Source organism: Poecilia reticulata, chromosome 6, assembly GCF_904066995.2.
Source record: "Poecilia reticulata chromosome 6, P_reticulata-male-v2, whole genome shotgun sequence".
In the NCBI taxonomy this organism is placed as follows: Eukaryota; Metazoa; Chordata; class Actinopteri; order Cyprinodontiformes; family Poeciliidae; genus Poecilia; species Poecilia reticulata.
Genome location: NC_088835.1, coordinates 26,982,062 through 27,000,773, shown reverse-complemented (window position 1 = coordinate 27,000,773; position 18,712 = coordinate 26,982,062). Strand labels below are relative to the sequence as shown.

The window sequence follows — 18,712 nt, the reverse complement described above, 5'->3', positions numbered from 1 at the left end:
GAATATGGAGATGTCAACTTCCCACTGATTTCACATGTATAAAAGCAATAGAAAACAAATTAAATATTACGTATATTTTTACCCCCATTTCTAATGCAGCTGGGCATTTACCTACATGACCCTGATCAGAAACTTCTGATAAGTTCTTCTGTCGCCAATAATCTTATAAACCAGCTTAAAAAACTGTTTAAACAGGATGAGGGTCTCAGAGATAAAAAAAAAAATGCTACTGAAGATATTAAAAATGTATAAATAATTGTACATTTAAGGAGGAGAATGTGATGTTTAAGCGTCATTCAATGTGGGAATAATTTAAGAGTTAATCTGATGTTTGGAGATTTAAATGTTTATAGGTTATGAGAATGACGGGGGCAGGAAATCAGAAGATCCTGCTTCTTCTACCTGCTCCTTTTCAAACAAATAATGCAAAATTGCATGTCAATAGGCATGATAATTTGTTTGAATTTTATTTTACTTTTTGTCTGTTCTAAATAAATAGTTAATTTAAAATAATAATAATTTTACAGTGTGAAATTCAGTGTTAATTTAATCCACTCTAATAATTTTATAATAGTTTGTAACTCTGACCTGAAATGGTTTGAATATTCACACAACAAGGTTTGACACAGCCTGCTATGTTTTAGAAACTGGAGGAATTTTAAGACGATACATATTCAATTTGTATTTAGCTTTAGCTGGCTAATTTTATACTAAATGTAGAGCGATAACTCAGTGTGAACTTTTAAAACGCCTTAATTTCAGCAATTTGCTTCTTAAATTAAGAGAAATAGACGATGGAGATAAAGTCTGTGGCAGAACAAATGTACCTCACTGTAAAAACACAAAATCTTACCGTGTATGTTTAGTCTAGTGAAAATATCTTAATATGCCTGAAACGAGAGAAAACTAATTTACAGGCAACTTTTCAGCAATATTTAATTATTTCACTTATACCAAGATATTATTCCCATATTATAAGTTAAATAATCTGCCAGTGGAACAATTTCTTTTGATCAGTATTAAGAAATTACTGATCTAAAACAAGCTCTTGTGTCTTGCTAAAAAGTTACTTTTTTCTTATTTCAAGTGTACTAAGATATTTGTACTAACTGAAAAAATATTTGGTAAGATTTTGTGTTTTTGCAGAGCTGGAGGGATCAAGTTATCCTTTCTTTATTGATTTATAGGGTAGTTCCCACATTGAACCAGCAGAGGGCCTCATCACAACATGTGTTGTATTTGAAAACAACCTTCATTGCGCGAGCGAGGCCTGGTGCAGGTGGGTCCTAAACTTTTGCTGCCAATTCGGATGTAAAACTGAGCCAACCTATAAACAAAAAACAATAAAAGTGAATTTTATATTAAACAGCATCAACATAATGCTTCAAAACTGAGAGAATGAGAGGGCTGCTCCTCTCACCGTGTGTTGGTTGTGTCCAGAGGAGCTGTTCGAGCCTCCCGACGTCCAGCACTGCTGAAGTAAAGAGCCTTGCCCTCACTGATGATGCCACAGCCGCCTCCGATTTGCCCCCCGCTGATACTCTGCCAGAGAGGACTCAGCTTCCCCTCAAAGCCCTCTGTCAGCTCTGGGGGACTCGCTACGGATGGGACACAACTATCTTGCTCCACTATAAAAAAATAAGGACGATTACAGGTTAAAATACAGCAGCATCATGAGATACTTGGTTACCTGAGCTTTCTGTCACCACAGTACCTGTGAAGCCCATATCGCAGAAGCAGACACCAGAAATGCAGTCTCCATGTCCACCGCAGTGGTTGGGGCAGGGCTCGGAAATGTAGACTCCGTCCAAAGCGAACGGCGGCGCATCTCGGTACACGCTACTCTCCTGGAACCAACGGAACCTGGTTTTACTGAGAAAACGAATAAAGTTCAGGTATTTGAGTGCAAATAAGCCTTAGGATTTAAGGGTGAATTCACACCAGCCCAGTTTAATATGCTTTGATCAAACTCAAGTTTGTTTGGTAGAAATTCTGGTTTGTTTGGGGAAGTGTGAATGTGCAATTGGACTAAAAAAAGCAAACTCTGGTGCGCTTAAAACCCTCGGTCTCGGCTCAGTTGACGTGAATTATGGCGCGGTTCGGAAGCATCTGAATGCAAGCGAGTCAGAAACCGCTCCAAAAGCAGGAAGCAAACTACAGCGCAGGGCATTCTGGGTAAATAAAACCAAAACAAACATAAGAGTCTAGTGCTAGCGGAAGAATTTTTTTGTGGTCTTTTACCAATGACAAAAGAGAAATCTTACAACCGCTAAAATCTGTTATCACTCCATTTTTGTTTACATTTCATGAAGAAGGAAGTTGCGCTCATGTCTTCTTCTGAGGTTTTTGTGTTGTTTCTTTCAGCAGTTCTTGGTTTGTTTGACACAGTGCAGCATGAAAACGAACCACAACAAAAATGTAACAAATGTTGCAATTTTGGCCCCCAATTGAACAGAGTCTACCAGACTATGAGGTGTGAAAACAGCCTTTGGCTACAAAACCTGCCTTTTTCATGGCAGTCTGAACGACCCAATTCTGATTTTTTCACTTCCCCCCAAAATTCTGATTTATGCTGATAGCTAATAGCACAAATCAGATGCTAATTTGGATACAGATCCGATTGTTTTCAAAGTGTCTGCTGTCTGAATGATCATGTTGTATTTTATCCGACTTTTATATAGATGAGACATGCACCACAATTCTGAGCCAAACAAAGAAGGAAGTCGTGCTCAGTGTCTTCTTCAGAGATTTTTGTGTCGCTTCCATCAGTGGTTCTTGGTGCAGCGCCACCACAGGCGAAGAGGGGAACAGGTTTTTCCAATTAGAGTGGCTTGACAGTGCAGAGTGAAACCAAGCGGATCTACCGGACTAAACGCAAAAACACAAAATCTTACCAAGTTTTTGGTCTAGTTTCTAGTGCAAATATCTTAATACACTTGAAATAAGACAAACTAACTTACATGTACATTTTTTAGCAAGACACAGAGGCTATTTTTAAGTAAATAATTCCTTAAGATTGTTCTGAAGACTGATGAAAAAGTACTAGTTCCATAAACTTGTAACATGGGAAAACTATCTTGTTATAAGTGAAACAATCTGCCAATAGAACTGGTATTTTTCAGCAATATTAAGGATTTCTTTACTAAAAACATGCCTTTATTATGTCTTGCAAAAAAGTTACTTGTTAGTTTTGTCTTATTTCAAGTACACTAAGATATTTGCACTAGAAACTGGACCAAAATAATTGGAAAGATTTAGTGTTTTTGCAGTGTAAATACATTGAAACACACTGTAGGAAGATACCTGGCTGCCACGTTTCGGGGTATGACCACTGTGATCCTGGTCCACTGTTCGTAGTCTCCAGTGTTATAGACGGTCGGTTCTCTGAGCTCACGGCCGCTGCCTTCACAGATGCCTGTTCCTGGCGTTCCGGGGTAGCAGCCTTCTCGGACCAGCGCCCAGGTTCTGCCGGCGTCGTGGGAGTACTGCAGCAGGACCGGGGCTGAGGCGCTGAACTCTGATTCACAGCCGATGTTCAGCTACAACCATAAATAAAGGTAAAAAAAAAAAACTAATTAGAAAAACTAATAATTAGATACAATAAATAAGCAAATAGTTTAGATTTTTCATTTAACTACTTAAGCCAGTTCAGTACAATATAGAAATATATTTAAAATGCAAATGAAATTGTTTTTTTTTTTTAAATACAAAATTAAAACGTTAATTGCCTAAAAAACCGTAGCAGCACTCATTTATTGAACACTTAAACGTCTGCAGCTAAATAAATAGGCTCAGACTTTCTGCTCGACTTAACATCAATATGGTTTTGGGCTGATCTGTTGATTATTTTTTTAATTAACCAAATAATAATTGGATTGCAAAAAGTGAGATTTTTCACAGAATTTGAACCAGGTGAAGCATCACCTGAAGAGCTCAAGTTAAAACATGTTTACAGACAGAAGGTTTTTTTTTTAATATCTTAAATGGAAAACATGTTTTCATACAGCTTTGGTTTAATTACTGCTCTGAGTTTGTTGTTCTTTCAGTAAATAGCCTTTTTTAGCCTGTTAACAGGTAATCGATTACTAATTTAGTTGACAATTATTATTTTAATAATCAGTTAACTGCAATTGATCCAATTAATGGTTTCAGCAAGAGATGCATTGATCCGATATTAATATCTGGATTGATCCTGACATTGAAAGAAAATCTAAATGGGGAATCTATTTAACCTAATTCTATGCTTTGAGCTTTGAGCAATTTAATGCTGTATTATTTATTTTACATTACATTTAGATTTCCTAATTGCACTTTCTGAAAAACTTGAAAGGTTTGTTGCAGTTCATTTTTTCAAGATACCCAACCCATTGTTTTAGACAGTTTGTTATTTATTTTACATTGACTGTTTTACTTCTAATTTGACTAACTAGACTTACTAAAGTTGTTTTTACATGTAGCTTGTGAAGCTGCTGGTGTTTAAATGTGCGTTTCTGGTTCAGAGTTATCAGATACATTTGTAATTCAGTAAATCTATTTATATGTTTATTTTGAAAGAAACATTTTCAGCTGTTTTTCTGTATCAGATCGGCATCGGCCGATTCTAAACTCCAGATATTGGTACTGAAGATGTAAACAATGGATCCCTAGTTTCAGTATTTTGTTATTTGATTTGAGAACTTCTCCCTAACCTTAAACTGAAGGGTGTACCCAGGGCGGAGGGCCAGGTCCCTAGTGACGGCCACCCTGTCTCCATCGGAGCGTCCAAACACCATCGCCGAGGGAGTCGGAGCGCAGAAGCTGCTGTTGTTGTCCCTCTCCATGCCCTCGTTGCCGAGCATCAGCCAAACGCTCATTTGGTTCAGAGGGTAGTCGAACGCCGGCTTCTCGTAGAAGTTCTGTGCAGAAAAGAAAAAACAGATGTTGTGTTTTCTGGTAATATTTATCCAGAAATGATTTATTGCAAAATAAAAAAGGCAGATTTAAGAAGTTTTTGCTGTAGTGGAAAAAGCTGTTTATTGGCAGGATAAACATGTCAAACGCATCTTCATGAATCCAAATAATGCTTTTCAGACAGTCAGTCAAAATATTATTCAACTGACTTCATCACATGCATGTATGACATTATTGGAAAGCTTAGAATCAACATTTTCAGAATCTGTAAACAGGATTTTTTTTTTTTTCAGGGACCCTAATCCTTTTTTGTAAATACCAGATTACTTTACTTAATTAAGAATATTTGTATATATATGGGTGCAAATGTTGCTTCATAGAGAAAAATGTGTATAAAAAAGAACAATATGTAGATCTACCATAATAACTGCATACATTTTGCTGGGTAATAAATTGTCCCAGTAATTATTACGATAAGCGATAATATTGTTGTTTTCAAGTTATATATTGATAATTGCATAATAATGCAAATAAACCTCTGCAAAGACCAATAAACTTTAATTTTGTAAAGAACATTTCACACCGGAACATATTAAAATATTCAAAATAAAAAACTATCAAAAATGAAAAATAAAACAGAAATAAAAATTACAAACATCAGACCCTGTAAAAAATTTTCATAATCTGAAAATTTTGTTTTCAGATTATGAACTCTGAAAACAAAATTTTAAAAACTTAAAAAATATATTAATCATCAGAATAGAAATTATTGAGCTCATTTTAATTTATTGTGTGATTATTTGATTAATTATTTATTGCAACAAGCATAACCATATGAATAAAGAAAATAGATATTTTTCCAGTCCTGAATTTTAAAACAAACAAATTGCATTAAGTAATGAGAAAAGATGGGGTATTGGTAGGGTTAGAGCTCATAATATTAGCTGATGTCATGCTGGAGTCTGACCTGTGGCAGAGTCGGGTTGGCCATCGGGATGATGTGCTTCTCCCTCTCTGACAAAATGATGACGTCATCAATGGCCCACTGGTCGTACCCTTCCCCTGAATGAAGCGGCTGCCACCACCGAAAGCGAGTGGAGGGAGTTTTCGAAGCCAGAGGAAGCTCGTAATGAACAAAGCTGTGAAAGGAAAAAGAGCGGCTTCATTGTTCTGGAACCACATGCACCTCTGAGCAGCTGAGACGTTTTACTCTGCTGGTTTCTGCCTGCCTCACCGAGGTTTGGTGAAGTCTGTGAAGTACATCTCAGCGATGAGGCCCCAGCTGATTCCTCCGTCGTTACTGTACTGCAGCAGCACTCCCTCCTCCCTGCTGTCTGCCTGGTTACACTCCGCCCAGTCTCCACCCACACGCAGGTAGAACTGCACAAACTCTGCCCACTCCGTGTCCAGATCCCAGCTCACCAGCTCCCGCAGCCCAGCCTGACCGCAGCGTGCACACAGAGTCACAACATTTGGTCAGATTTCATCAACTCATCACTGCAAATACACAAAATCTTACCAAGTATTTTTTGGTCTAGTTTTTAGTGCAAATATCTCAAGTTACTTGAAATAAGACAAAACTAACTTACAGGTAACTTTTCAGCAAGAAATGTGAGCTTTTTTTAAACAAGCTCAATAATTCCTTAATATTTATTGATGTAAAATACTAGTACATTGGCAGATTATTTAACTTATAACAAGACATTTTTCCCATGTTATAAGTGAAATAAACTGCAAGACGTTATTGCAATAAACGATAATACTATTGTTTTGAGGCTATTTTTAACTAATATAATGATAATGGCATAAGAATGCAAGAACATATTCTTAAATATCAATAAACTCAAACATTTAACATGGACGGCATTTTAAATACCAAAATAAACTTCCAGAAAACTGTAAAACAGTCGAAACACTGAGTTCCTTTAAATCAAGGCATAAAGCCCACCTTAGAGTTTCAATCAATTAATAATAAGTGAACATAGATTAATTCTAGTCTAGATTACGTTGTTTGTCTTTATTCTGCCATTGTAATGCAATGTTGTCTTTTGTTAATTAAATAAACTTGACTTAAATATTTAAAAATGTTAAAGAAAATTCCACAATAAATCTTAACCCGTGCTTTTCAAAATCTGTTAAAGTTGATGGTCTTATTATTGTACCAATCTGGAAAAAAAAGGTTAAAATACATAATTGAAAGCCATAAAATAATAACATTCACTTAATCCACGACGAGTGTGAAATTCTGATAAGTACTGAGCTGAAAACATGAAAAAAATGTGGAAAAAATGTAGCTGCAGCTGGAAAATCTGATTTAAAACGTGCTTAGCAATGTGTCAATAGCTGTGTAATCCCAATCAGACTCATGAATTCTCTGGAGAGTTATTTTTTGAAACATTCAGGGAAGAGTTCAGAGGTCAACGGTTCTTGGCAATGAGCGCTGGACAGTAATCAGGGACAGTCGTCTAAATTGGTTTAATTTAATAAAACAAATTTACCACATGTTTAATCTGCTACGTGCGAAAACACAGAAAACTCTTGTGTGCCAGATTTCTTCGTGCATTTAAGCTCACTGGATTTTACATAAAAATAATCACATTTAACACTTTATCTTGACAGAACTGAATTAGGTCTACATTTTCGCTACCTTGCTGAAGTACAGCGACGATCCAGACGACACCACCCCACAGCCCATGTCGGGCGCCACCACCTCTCCGCCAATCACCTCCTGCCACGTGGCCAGCAGCGCGTCTTGGGACTCAAAATCTGAGAGGACGCTTGACGAGAGCGGAGACGACGGCTGGCAGTCCGGACCCGAGAACCCGTCGTCACACCTGTGTGAGATTAGAGGGCGACTTTAATCCAGCCGTCCGTTTATAATCTGTCCCACATGCATCCGCGGGTCAGGAGGAGGGACTGGCCTGCAATGTCCATGGTCACACCAGCCATGTCCGTGGCACATGTTGGGACACTGCTGGCCGATGTAGATGTCGTCCAGGGCCCACTCGTCCTGCTCGCCGTAGTAATTCTGGATCCATCTAAACCGGGTTGCACTGGACCTGAAATAATTAGAGTTTACAGCTCTGGAAAAAATATAGAGACCACTTAAAATGATCAGTTTCTCTGATTTTACGTTTTATAGCCATATGTTGGAGTAAAATGAACATTGTTCTTTTATTCTATGAACTACTGACAACATGTCGCCGAAATTTAGTGTTTAGTATTTATTTGCAGAAAATGAGAAATGGTCAAAATAAGGAAAAAGATGCAGTCCTTTCAGAGCTCAAATAATAAACAAGCGCATGTTCATTTAGAAGCAACAATATTAATGTTTTAACTCAGGAAGAGTTCAGAAATCAGTATTATAACCAGGAGGTTTTTAATGGGGTTCAGGGCAGAGGGCTCTTCATTTTTCCTGAACTTTATATAAAAAATTTTCTCAAATTTTAAAATGTGATCCATGATGCAAAATTGACATTTTACATGTTTCTGTACGTCCACTGATTCTAAAAAAAACCCAGCCAGCTGTTTTTTATGGCAATAAGTTGCAGTTTAGTGAACCATTTAAAAACACTATTGGGAATGTAACTTTACAAGTCAGTAGGGACTGCTCTTCACCTAGCGACTCCAGCGAGGCCAAGCTTGTTACCTAGCAACCCAAGCAGAACCCAGTGCGTTTCCTAGCAACCCAAACTGAGCTCCAGCACTTTTGGTCAGCTGGTTTTACCGCTGTATGCTCTGTACAATGGCTGCTGGAAAAGAGAAGTGTTTTGTTGACTTTACCATCTAGAAACAACTTGCTACGTTGCTGTTGGTTGTGCAAGAGGCTCTACTTCTGCTTTTCAAAGATGCACAATTGTACAACTGGGCATCTTTTGGCAGCCATTTTCAAGCGCGAGTGTGATGCTGCGTTCCAGTTGAATTCGAAACTGGGAAATTCCAACTTCTGAGTCATAAGAATCAACTTCAGACTGAAGTCATCCAAAGTCAGATTTCTTCCAGTTCAAATATTGAAACATGGCCATGTTGCGTCTCAATGTGGCCGCTCCTCACATCAGCAGCAGTAATTTGTGGTGGAAATGTGTTTTTTAATAAACACACAGGTAAAAGTGCATCTAAAGTCAATGTAACATGTAGCGCCTGCAACTCTAAACAGAACAAATTAAAACCGATGTTTGCTTATGGAAAGTAATCAGTAAAATGATGCTTGTAAGAGCTTTTGCACACTATGTTTATGGGCGTTGCCATATTGAGGAACGCTGTCGGGTCTGAAGGCCAGGGGTGAAAGTAGTTTTAAATTCTTGGGGGCACTATGACAAAAAAAAAAGAAAAAGTTATATATATATTAAAAAAATAAAAAAATTCCCTTCTCACCCTCCGCGGGTGGTCTGTTTCATCCTCTGAGCTCGGGTCCTCTACCAGAGGCCTGGGAGCTTGAGGGTTCTGCGCAGTATCTTGGCTGTGCCTAGAACTGCACATTTCTGGACTGAGATGTCTGATGTTGTTCCTGGGATCTGTTTGAGCCACTGCTCCAGTTTGGGGGTGACTGCCCCGAGGGCCCCGATGACCACAGCCACCACTGTGGTCTTCACCTTCCAGGTCTTTTCCAGTTCCTCCCTGAGGCCCTGGTATTTCTCCAATTTCTCATGCTCCTTTTTCCTGATGTTGTAATCACTTGGTATTGCTACATCCACCACAACGGCTTTCCTCTGTTCTTTATCCACCACCACAATGTCCGGTTGGTTCGCCATTACCATCTTGTCTGTCTGGATCTGGAAGTCCCACAGGATCTTAGCTCGGTCATTCTCCACCACTTTTGGGGGTGTTCCCCACTTTGATCTTGGGGCTTCCAGTCCATATTCTGCACAGATGTTCCTGTACACTATGCCCGCCACTTGGTTATGTCGTTCCATGTACGCTTTCCCTGCCAGCATCTTGCACCCTGCTATTATGTGCTGGACTGTCTCAGGGGCCTCCTTGCACAACCTACACCTTGGGTCTTGTCTGGTGTGGTAGATCTGAGCCTCTATTGCTCTGGTGTTTAGGGCCTGTTCCTGGGCGGCCAGGATGAGAGCCTCTGTGCTGTCCTTGAGTCCAGCTTTCTCCAGCCATTGGTAGGTTTTCCTGACATCAGCCACTTCAGTTATTTGTCGGTGGTACATCCCATGTAGGGGCTTGTCCTCCCATGATGGTACTTCCAGCACCTTGTCTTCTGTTCCCCATTGCCTGAGACATTCGCTGAGCACATCGTCCGTTGAGGCTTTGTCCTTGATGTATTTATGGATCTTGGATGTTTCATCCTGGACAGTGGCTCTCACACTCACTAGTCCTCTGCCTCCTTCCTTACGGCTCGTGTACAGTCTCAGGGTGCTGGATTTGGGGTGGAACCCTCCATGCATGGTTAGTAGCTTCCTAGTCTTAACATCCGTGGCCTTCATTTCTTCTATTGGCCAGCTAATTATTCCGGCAGGGTATCTGATTACTGGTAAGGCATAGCTGTTTATTGCACGGATCTTGTTCTTGCCATTGAGCTGGCTTCTCAGGACTTGCCTTATTCGTTGGAGGTATTTGGCTGTGGCTCCTTTCCTTGTGACCTCATCGAGGTTGCCATTTGCTTGTGGTATTCCCAGGTACTTGTAGCTGTGCTCTATGTCTGCTATTGTTCCTTCTGGGAGTGAGACCCCTTCTGTGTGGGCGACCTTCCCTCTCTTTGTAACCATCCGACCACACTTCTCTAGTCCGAATGACATCCCAATGTCAGTGCTGTAGATCCTGGTGGTGTGGATCAGTGAGTCGATGTCTCGCTCGCTCTTGGCGTACAGCTTGAAGTCATCCATGTAGAGGAGGTGACTGATCGTAGCCCCATTCTTGAGTCGGTATCCGTAGCCAGTCTTGTTGATGATTTGGCTGAGAGGGTTCAGGCCTATGCAGAACAGCAGTGGGGACAGAGCATCTCCTTGGTATATGCCACATTTGATGGACACTTGTGCAAGTGGTTTGCAGTTGGCTTCAAGGGTGGTTTTCCACAGCCCCATCGAGTTTGCAATGAAGGCTCTTAGAGTCCTATTGATGTTGTACATCTCTAAGCATTCAATGATCCAAGTGTGTGGCATTGAGTCATAGGCTTTCTTGTAATCAATCCAAGCGGTACACAGGTTGGTGTGTCGGGTTTTGCAGTCTCGGGCAACTGTGTGGTCTACAAGGAGTTGGTGTTTGGCTCCTCTGCTATTTATGCCTATGCCCTTCTGTGCCTTGCTCATGTATGTATCCATGTGCCCGCTTATCTTAGCCGCTATGATGCCTGACATGAGCTTCCATGTTGTAGAGAGACAGGTTATTGGCCGATAGTTGGATGGGACTGAACCCTTCGAGGGTTCCTTCTGTATCAGGATTGTGCGCCCTTCAGTTAACCATTCAGGGTGAGTCCCATTTTGTAGCAGCTGGTTCAGTTGAGCTGCCAGTCGCTCATGGAGGGCAGTGAGTTTCTTAAGCCAGTAGGCATGGATCATGTCAGGTCCTGGTGCTGTCCAGTTTTTCATACCCGAGACTCTGTCTTGGACATCTGCCACAGTGATGGTTACCGGGGCTTGTTCAGGGAGGTTGCTGTGGTCCTCTCGTAGAGAGGTTAGCCACTGTGCATTGCTGTTGTGGGACGCCTCCCTTTCCCATATGCCTTTCCAGTATTGTTTAGTCTCCAGCCTGGGTGGGTCTGCTCTGTTGTTATTACCCTGCCATTGAGAGTACACTTTAGCTGGTTGGGTGGCGAAGAGCCGGTTAATCCTCCTGGCTTCATTCTCTCTCGTGTATCTCTTTAGGCGGCTGGCCAAGGCTTGGAGCCTTTGTTTGGCAGTTTCGAGTGCTTCAGGTATGGGCATCTGGCTGTACTTCTTGGGTACTGATCTTTTCATTGCACCCCTTTGGAGCTCTGACAGTTGACTCACTTCCCTCCTTGTTATCTTGATCTTAGCCTCTAACCGTCTTTTCCATGGTGGGTATTGGGTCTCATGGTTGCTCTTATAACCAAGCATCTCAAGGATCACTGATGCTGAGTTGTATATCAGCTCATTGGTTTCTGTTATGGTGGTGGTAGGGATCGTTCTCAATGCCGAATTCACATCTTCAATGAGACTTTCTGATGGTGCTTCACTCAGCCGTTGTAATTGGCGTCGGGGTCGTCTGGTGTTCATTCGGGCCATGATTCTCTCTCTCAGGTCAGTTGCTGCCTCATTCAGCTCAGATGGTTCGTTCATTACTGGGGCTACCCAGTCTCTGGGCGGGGAGTTGTATATATATGTTGTATATATATATATATATATATATATATATATATATATATATATATATAAAAGCTGGGTAGCTCTTGAATTGCTACAAAATAAAGCTGTATTTCTCTCAGCCAACTGGCTGTAATGTTGACACCTTGAGATGCCATGAGACCTAAATCCTGAGCATCATGGCATGGAGTGTATCTCAGTTTTCCATGTCTGGCATATCACCATTCATTTTATCTTTTAAACTGGTTCTATTGATCCTGTGTCCAGAGAGAGGGATAATCAGTAGCCCAGCATCATGAACTGTTTGTTCTGAAGATCCTGCAGCTTCCACTTCTCTTCCTAACATGGCGCCTCCTCACCCTGACTCTCATACTGATAGGAGGAACCACAGAGCTCTGTTAGGTTAAAGCTCATCTTCTGAAGTTGGGATATTTTTTCAGAGGAATCACCTCAATCCAGATGTTGTACTGGATTTATTTCAATGTCATTTGTGAATGTTAACTTCTCATTTTCAACAGTGGAGCTATAAAGGTTGGAAAATGTTAATTATTTTGGAGAAAATCTCATCAACATCAATATTTCCACTAAATAAGAGGCAAGACGTATACTCACAAAGAACGAGGTAATTAGTCGAAGTTTGTCGTTTATTGAACGTTCAGAAACTACAGCGGCTGTGATGAGCCACAGCAAAGGTAAAACAACCCAAACAGGTGATCAACTCTAAACCACTCGCACCTTTTTACTCTTCGTCTCTCTCTGTCATTTAAGCACACCCGTTGCCATGGGAACCGCCTGAGTTCCACAAGCCAACCAGAGATTAGGTTAAAAACATAACATTCCGTCCGTTACGATATTAGGTTTTCAGGCTTGATATTTATTTTTGCGATTATTAATAAGCCTCCTTGAACACAGCAGTTGATTACAGATCAACACAGTTCATTTTAACCTCCTGCTCGTTATTTTAATAATGGAACCGAAACGCACAGAATTGCGCAACACCTTGTTGAAACAATAATCACTGAGATTATTATTTTTGTTGTGTCATTAATTTGAACACGTTTTGTTGACTTTGTTGTTCTTTAATAAAGTTATGAACGTTTTAAGCGAGTCAGAGGAGGACGTGCTGGTCTCAGCGTACTGGCTGCGTTCAGTTTGTCACCACATGCCAAGATCGACTCAAAACCTTCCGCGATCGATGTATTGCACCGCTGCTCTAACAAAGCACGAACAGTTCAGAAACAATATGTAATGGGGGAAAAAAGTTATTTATTAACTGATTAAGTCGTGCTTTAGATTATTCTTGAAAAACTAATCAGTCACAGCTAATTAGTGGGTGAACTCATGGCTGCACAGTGAATCCATTGATGTTTTACAGCAGACAGCTGCTCCCCTTTCTTGCAGGTACTGCGTACCCCCGCTACCTTTTAGGGGTACGCAGTACCCTGCCGTACCCCCTTACTTTCACCCCTGCTGAAGGCTAATCCAGTTTCAAGTTCTCACTTCCAGGCAACTGGATTGCAGCATAAATGTTGAGTTGGGGGCGTGGCCAGCAGCAGATTATTTGTATTTAAATCAATCAATCAATCAAATTTTATTTGTATGGCACATTTCAGCAGCAAGGCATTTCAAAGTGCTTTACATAATTAAAAATAAAAACAGCATGTGACAGTAAAGAGAAAGAGATTTTGGAAAAGATTAAAAAAGAAACAGTGAGAGAGAGAAATAAAAAGAAATTAATAAATAGAAAAACATCAAAGACATCAAAACCCGCACTCTAATCCTAATTTAGCCATAAGCAAATCTAAACAGGTGGGTTTTAAGTTGAGATTTAAAGGCACCCAGTGTTTCAGCTGTTTTACAGTTTTCTGGAAGTTTGTTCCAAATTTGTGGTGCATAGAAACTGAATGCTGCTTCTCCTCGTTTGGTTCTGGTTGTGGGGATGCAGAGCAGACCAGAACCAGACCAGAAAAGTGACAAGAGGCCCTAAAACATCTCAATCATCTCAATCTGAAATAAGCTCAAATTCAACAGAACTCAGCAGACTAAAATCAGATTATCCAAGAATGATTTTGTGCAAAAAAATGTAACGAACGTGTTTTATGTAGCGCATGGACCAATCCTAACCAGTGCAGCGAATCACAAGAGGTCACCTTGTAATCCAGTCAGGTGTCACATCTAATGTTTTATACTGTTGAACGTCAAATTGAAGAGATTTGGTGGTATAAATATGGCAGGTTGGAGATAATAAACCATTCTGGCCTCTTGGTTTACTGCTTTACGGATCCATATTGGATTGTCTCGTGTTCATTCAACCTGCACACAGCTGTTTTATTACCACCAGGGGCCGTGACCTTCTGACCTGTCAACGTACTCTACAGGAGATTACAGCACCGTTATTTAGGAGCTGGGGTGTTGGAATGAAATGGAGGTTGAGGTCAGGGTGTTCAGCAGAGGCGACGGTTTAAGCTGATATATGTCCGAACTGAGGCTGCGTCATGTTATTTACAGCCTATTTAGCTGCATGTGTGTTAAAGATCGATTTAACCCAAAACCCAATAATGCGTGACCTGATCAAATCTTTAACAGTATCTTACAAAAGAATAAAACACATCTACGGAGTTTTGTCCATTTTTCTGGGCAAAACAGATCAATGAGAAAGTTACAGACTGTCACAGCATTAAAATCTGGGCCGTTCTAACACATGTATATGTTTTTTATAATTTAATTTTTGTCTCTTTAATTTAACTAAATTGAATTTAAACTCCCTTTGGACTATTTTTGAATGTGAATTGAAACTGAATGACCAGAGAAATGTATTTTACATGTTTTCTGCTCTGACTTTCTTTCAACAACGTATTTCTTCTTACGGTTCAATAAAGTTCAGCATTGAACTTTATTTCTTTATTACTGCTGGATCACCCTGTTCAATCGTTTCCATAATTGGTTTCAGTTTTGTTTTTTTATATATTGCATTAAACTTACACTCAGTATTCAAGAACTGGAACAATAATGCAATTTGTTGAGTAAATTAAGTTTTAAAATACCATGTTTTACCTAAAATGTAAATAATTATGGATCATTTAGACTGAACATGTTACATATGTGGCTTCCAACTAATTTCTTACAACAACTTCCATATTTTTTTAATACTTTTTAGTGTTTACAGATATAATTTTTTTTTTTTATTTTATTTAGTAATAATTTGTTTCTGTTAAAACAAAATGTTTGTGTCCTGTGCAAATATAACAAATATAATTGTGTTTGATTCCTTGCAAATGTAATTAAATGAAGTATAAACAGTTTAGGACCAAACACTGGGCCCTGCGGAACCCCAAACGATACATCCAAACTACTGAGAACCAAATGTTTGCAGAAATAACTGCCTGTTTTTTTTTTAGATATTGCTATGTTATCTGCTCTAGCAACATTTATATTAAACCATATTGTTTTTATTTATGAAACAATATGATCCACATATTTCCAACTGGAATTTATTTAGGGGTATCAGAGTTAAGGAAGCTGGATTTATATGCAAGTCACACATTTCAGTGTTAAGTCTAAAAAAACCTTTACAAACTTTGCGCTTGAGTTTTGGATGTCAGATCACATTTATAAAATCTTAATAAAATGCATTTTGGAAGAACAAGTTTATGGTTGTAATGGTGAAAAATGTTTAAGGGATGTGAATATATGTGAAACAGTAAAAGTGTTAGCAGATGATTATGTATTTCTCAGGCCTGCAGCCGCTGACGGAGGAAAACGCAGACCTTTACTCGTATCCTGCTGTTCGTTTTCTGTAATTGACCTGACTGCTGTCAAACCCCAACGCGCTTATTAGCCACAATAAAAAAACCAAAACAAGGCAAAATCAAGATCAGAGAGCGTTTAATCCCAAAGGGCACTTTGTGAGTCTTTTTCTTCTGTTTTTGTGAATTGTACTTACCACGTCTTCTGAGGCAACGAGAGCGTAACACGTCTCCAGTCTTTGAACTCAGACGGATGGTAGACACTGGGAGCTGTAAACTCAGAGCAGCTCGGCATGCCAGGTAGACAGGCCTAGCAAGAGAAAGGAAACCTTTTAAGATATACTTTCTTTCACATATTCACCAGAGGGGCTACAACACGACTCACTCTGAATTTCTGATATGATCTTAGAACTGTATCCTGCAGATTAGGTTTAGCCAGTTTTATAAGATCATAAATAAAGTTTGCTGAATTACGGTATCTTTGACCTGGAGCATTGACTGATCAGCATGGATTACCTCTACAAAGAGCACAGCGAGCCTGTACTTGCAAGATGCATGTACACTGCAAAACATCTGAAAGTGGCCTAACTTAGAAAATGACAGTCCAACTACGGCCTTGAAAATGTAATTTAAGTCAACAAGAAAATTGCTTTACAAATGTTTTACAGTGTAGGTGAATCAGAGAAAAGTCACTGATGAAGAAGAGAAAGTCATTATAGTCCATTAAGTTCCAAAAGCAATAAAAAAATCAAACTTCTGAATATTTATGAAGCCGTTATGATTATAGAAAGTCCTTGTTGAAGATAATCTGCCGTCTCATCCACATACAGACGTGTATTTGCTGATAGCAGAGAGATTAAAACTAATTGTGATGATTTGTCATTTAAAATAAAGTGGCACATTTAGGCTCATTATTTACACATTATCTCTGTGGCTGTAATGGCTAAATCAATATTCATGATCATGAATAAATAATTTGTGTCCTTGTCTCTACACAGGACAATGTGAGAAGTTTCTGCCACAGAGAAGCGTGTGTTGGGAAAAATAAAATAAAATTAAAGCCACATTTACCTCTTTGACCAGGTGCCAGGTGAGGCCGTGATTGGTGGAGAACTCCAGGCGCACCTGGGTGTCGATGTGAGGGGAGGGGTCGCGGCCGCAGCCCATTACCAGGGAGAACTGCAGGCTGTAAGAGGCGCCGATTTGCATAGACTGGGTTTCAACATAACGGATGCTGAATCCGGGACTGGGCTCGCCGGAGAAACTGAAGAACGACACGAACAACCCGGGAGGATCAGCTTGTTAGGAGATTTTTTTAACATAACAAAACTATTTCTGATATGAGAACGTCTGAAACCTTAGAGTCCAGTCGTGCTGGCAGTACGGCTGAACGTTTCCCAGGTAAAAGCCGAGGCTCTGCGTGACGTCCAGCACGTTGCTGAAGTCCAGACTGATGGTGTTGAACAGAACCGAGGTCATGCTGATTTCATCCAAGGCCCAAACGTCGCGGCTGCGTCCCGAGTGATACGGCTGCCACCAGCGGAACTGGACGCCGAACTTACGAGCGCCCGACGGAAGTTCGACTGAAACGATCCTAAAGGAGCGAGAAAATCAGATATCAGCAAAAATAACCCATTAATGTCAGTAATTCAATTCTAAAAGCAAAACTTGAGTTATTTAAATTCACCTAAAGAAATTTATTTTTGTTTTTTTAGTTTCTGCTGACGACTCAGAACTGAAGAAAACTCAAAATTCATTTGCTCAGAAAATTTTAATATTACATCTGACTAATAAAAAATAGATTTTTAGTACTGAAATGTTGTACACTCTATGATAGCGATTTAGAGCAATATCATCCAATATCATTTCAGTTTTCACCAGAAAACTGAAAAATGTTGAGATTAAACATGGAAATATCTGAGCTTCAAAAGTCAAAAAAAAAAATTTGCATCTCAGAAAATTCCAAGTCTTTTCTCAAAAATTTCAGATTTTTTTCTAGCAAATTTTTGTCTTTTGAAGTTTAAAAATAATAATAAAAAAATTATTGAAAATTTCTGCGATTAATCTCAAAATTGTTGTTTTTTTGGTGAAAATTTAATCCTCTTTTTTCTGTGTCCGTCCTTTTCAGTATCTCCAGCATTTTGCATTGTTTTGTGATTTTTTTGCAATCAAATCACAGATTTTATACTGAAATACTGCCACCTGCAGGTGGGAGTTAGCAGTCACTTACACACAATGGGTTTGACCATTTTTGCAAAAAAAAAAAAAAAAATGCAACAATTATGCATTAGTAATGCACTGAAAAATACTGAGATGTGTTTATTTTGCATTAATTATTCTATATTTACTGAGGTTATGTATGATCCTAACTGTCTGGGGAAACGAATCGTGGGTTTTCATAAGTCATGATAATTTAAATTATCAGCAATCAATTTAATTCTATCCATAACAATAAGAATGATCTAAGGGGGAAAAACCCCTACATTTTGTAAACTGGATCAGTCTAAATACTTTCTTTGTTTTGAAAATGCCTGAGCAGCACATGTGTCATAATCACAGCCGAACCGGTGTAGGAACATTAAACTATACAGTTTATGATGTAATCCAAGCAGATCAGCAGGAATTAATCATACAGACTGACAGAGCGGTGAGTCAGGCCTCGACTTGGACGGAAAACCTACACAAACACATTCTGTTGTTTGTAATTAATGTACATGCAGACATGGTTTTAACTCTGACAGTTACACTGCACAGACAAAATAGCAAATTTAATGCAACTTATAAGCAACTTTTCAGTAAGAT

At 39.4% G+C, this 18,712-nt stretch overlaps 1 protein-coding gene across 5 annotated transcripts in view; it reads right to left on the bottom strand.

Annotated features, from left to right (window-relative positions):
• Positions 1–18,712, bottom strand: part of reln (reelin) — a 155,720-nt gene that overhangs the window by 39,427 nt on the left and 97,581 nt on the right. For all 5 annotated transcript variants that reach the window (XM_008411936.3, XM_017305227.2, XM_008411934.3 and 2 more), the window contains exons 20-31: positions 17,268–17,504; positions 16,982–17,174; positions 16,108–16,220; positions 7,812–7,949; positions 7,538–7,724; positions 6,125–6,330; positions 5,858–6,029; positions 4,689–4,895; positions 3,304–3,539; positions 1,715–1,872; positions 1,421–1,628; positions 1,251–1,327 (exon numbers count right to left, since the gene is read on the bottom strand). In XM_008411936.3, the coding sequence (XP_008410158.1) occupies positions 1,251–1,327; positions 1,421–1,628; positions 1,715–1,872; positions 3,304–3,539; positions 4,689–4,895; positions 5,858–6,029; positions 6,125–6,330; positions 7,538–7,724; positions 7,812–7,949; positions 16,108–16,220; positions 16,982–17,174; positions 17,268–17,504 (2,132 nt within the window). The remainder of the gene's footprint in view (positions 1–1,250; positions 1,328–1,420; positions 1,629–1,714; positions 1,873–3,303; positions 3,540–4,688; positions 4,896–5,857; positions 6,030–6,124; positions 6,331–7,537; positions 7,725–7,811; positions 7,950–16,107; positions 16,221–16,981; positions 17,175–17,267; positions 17,505–18,712) is intronic.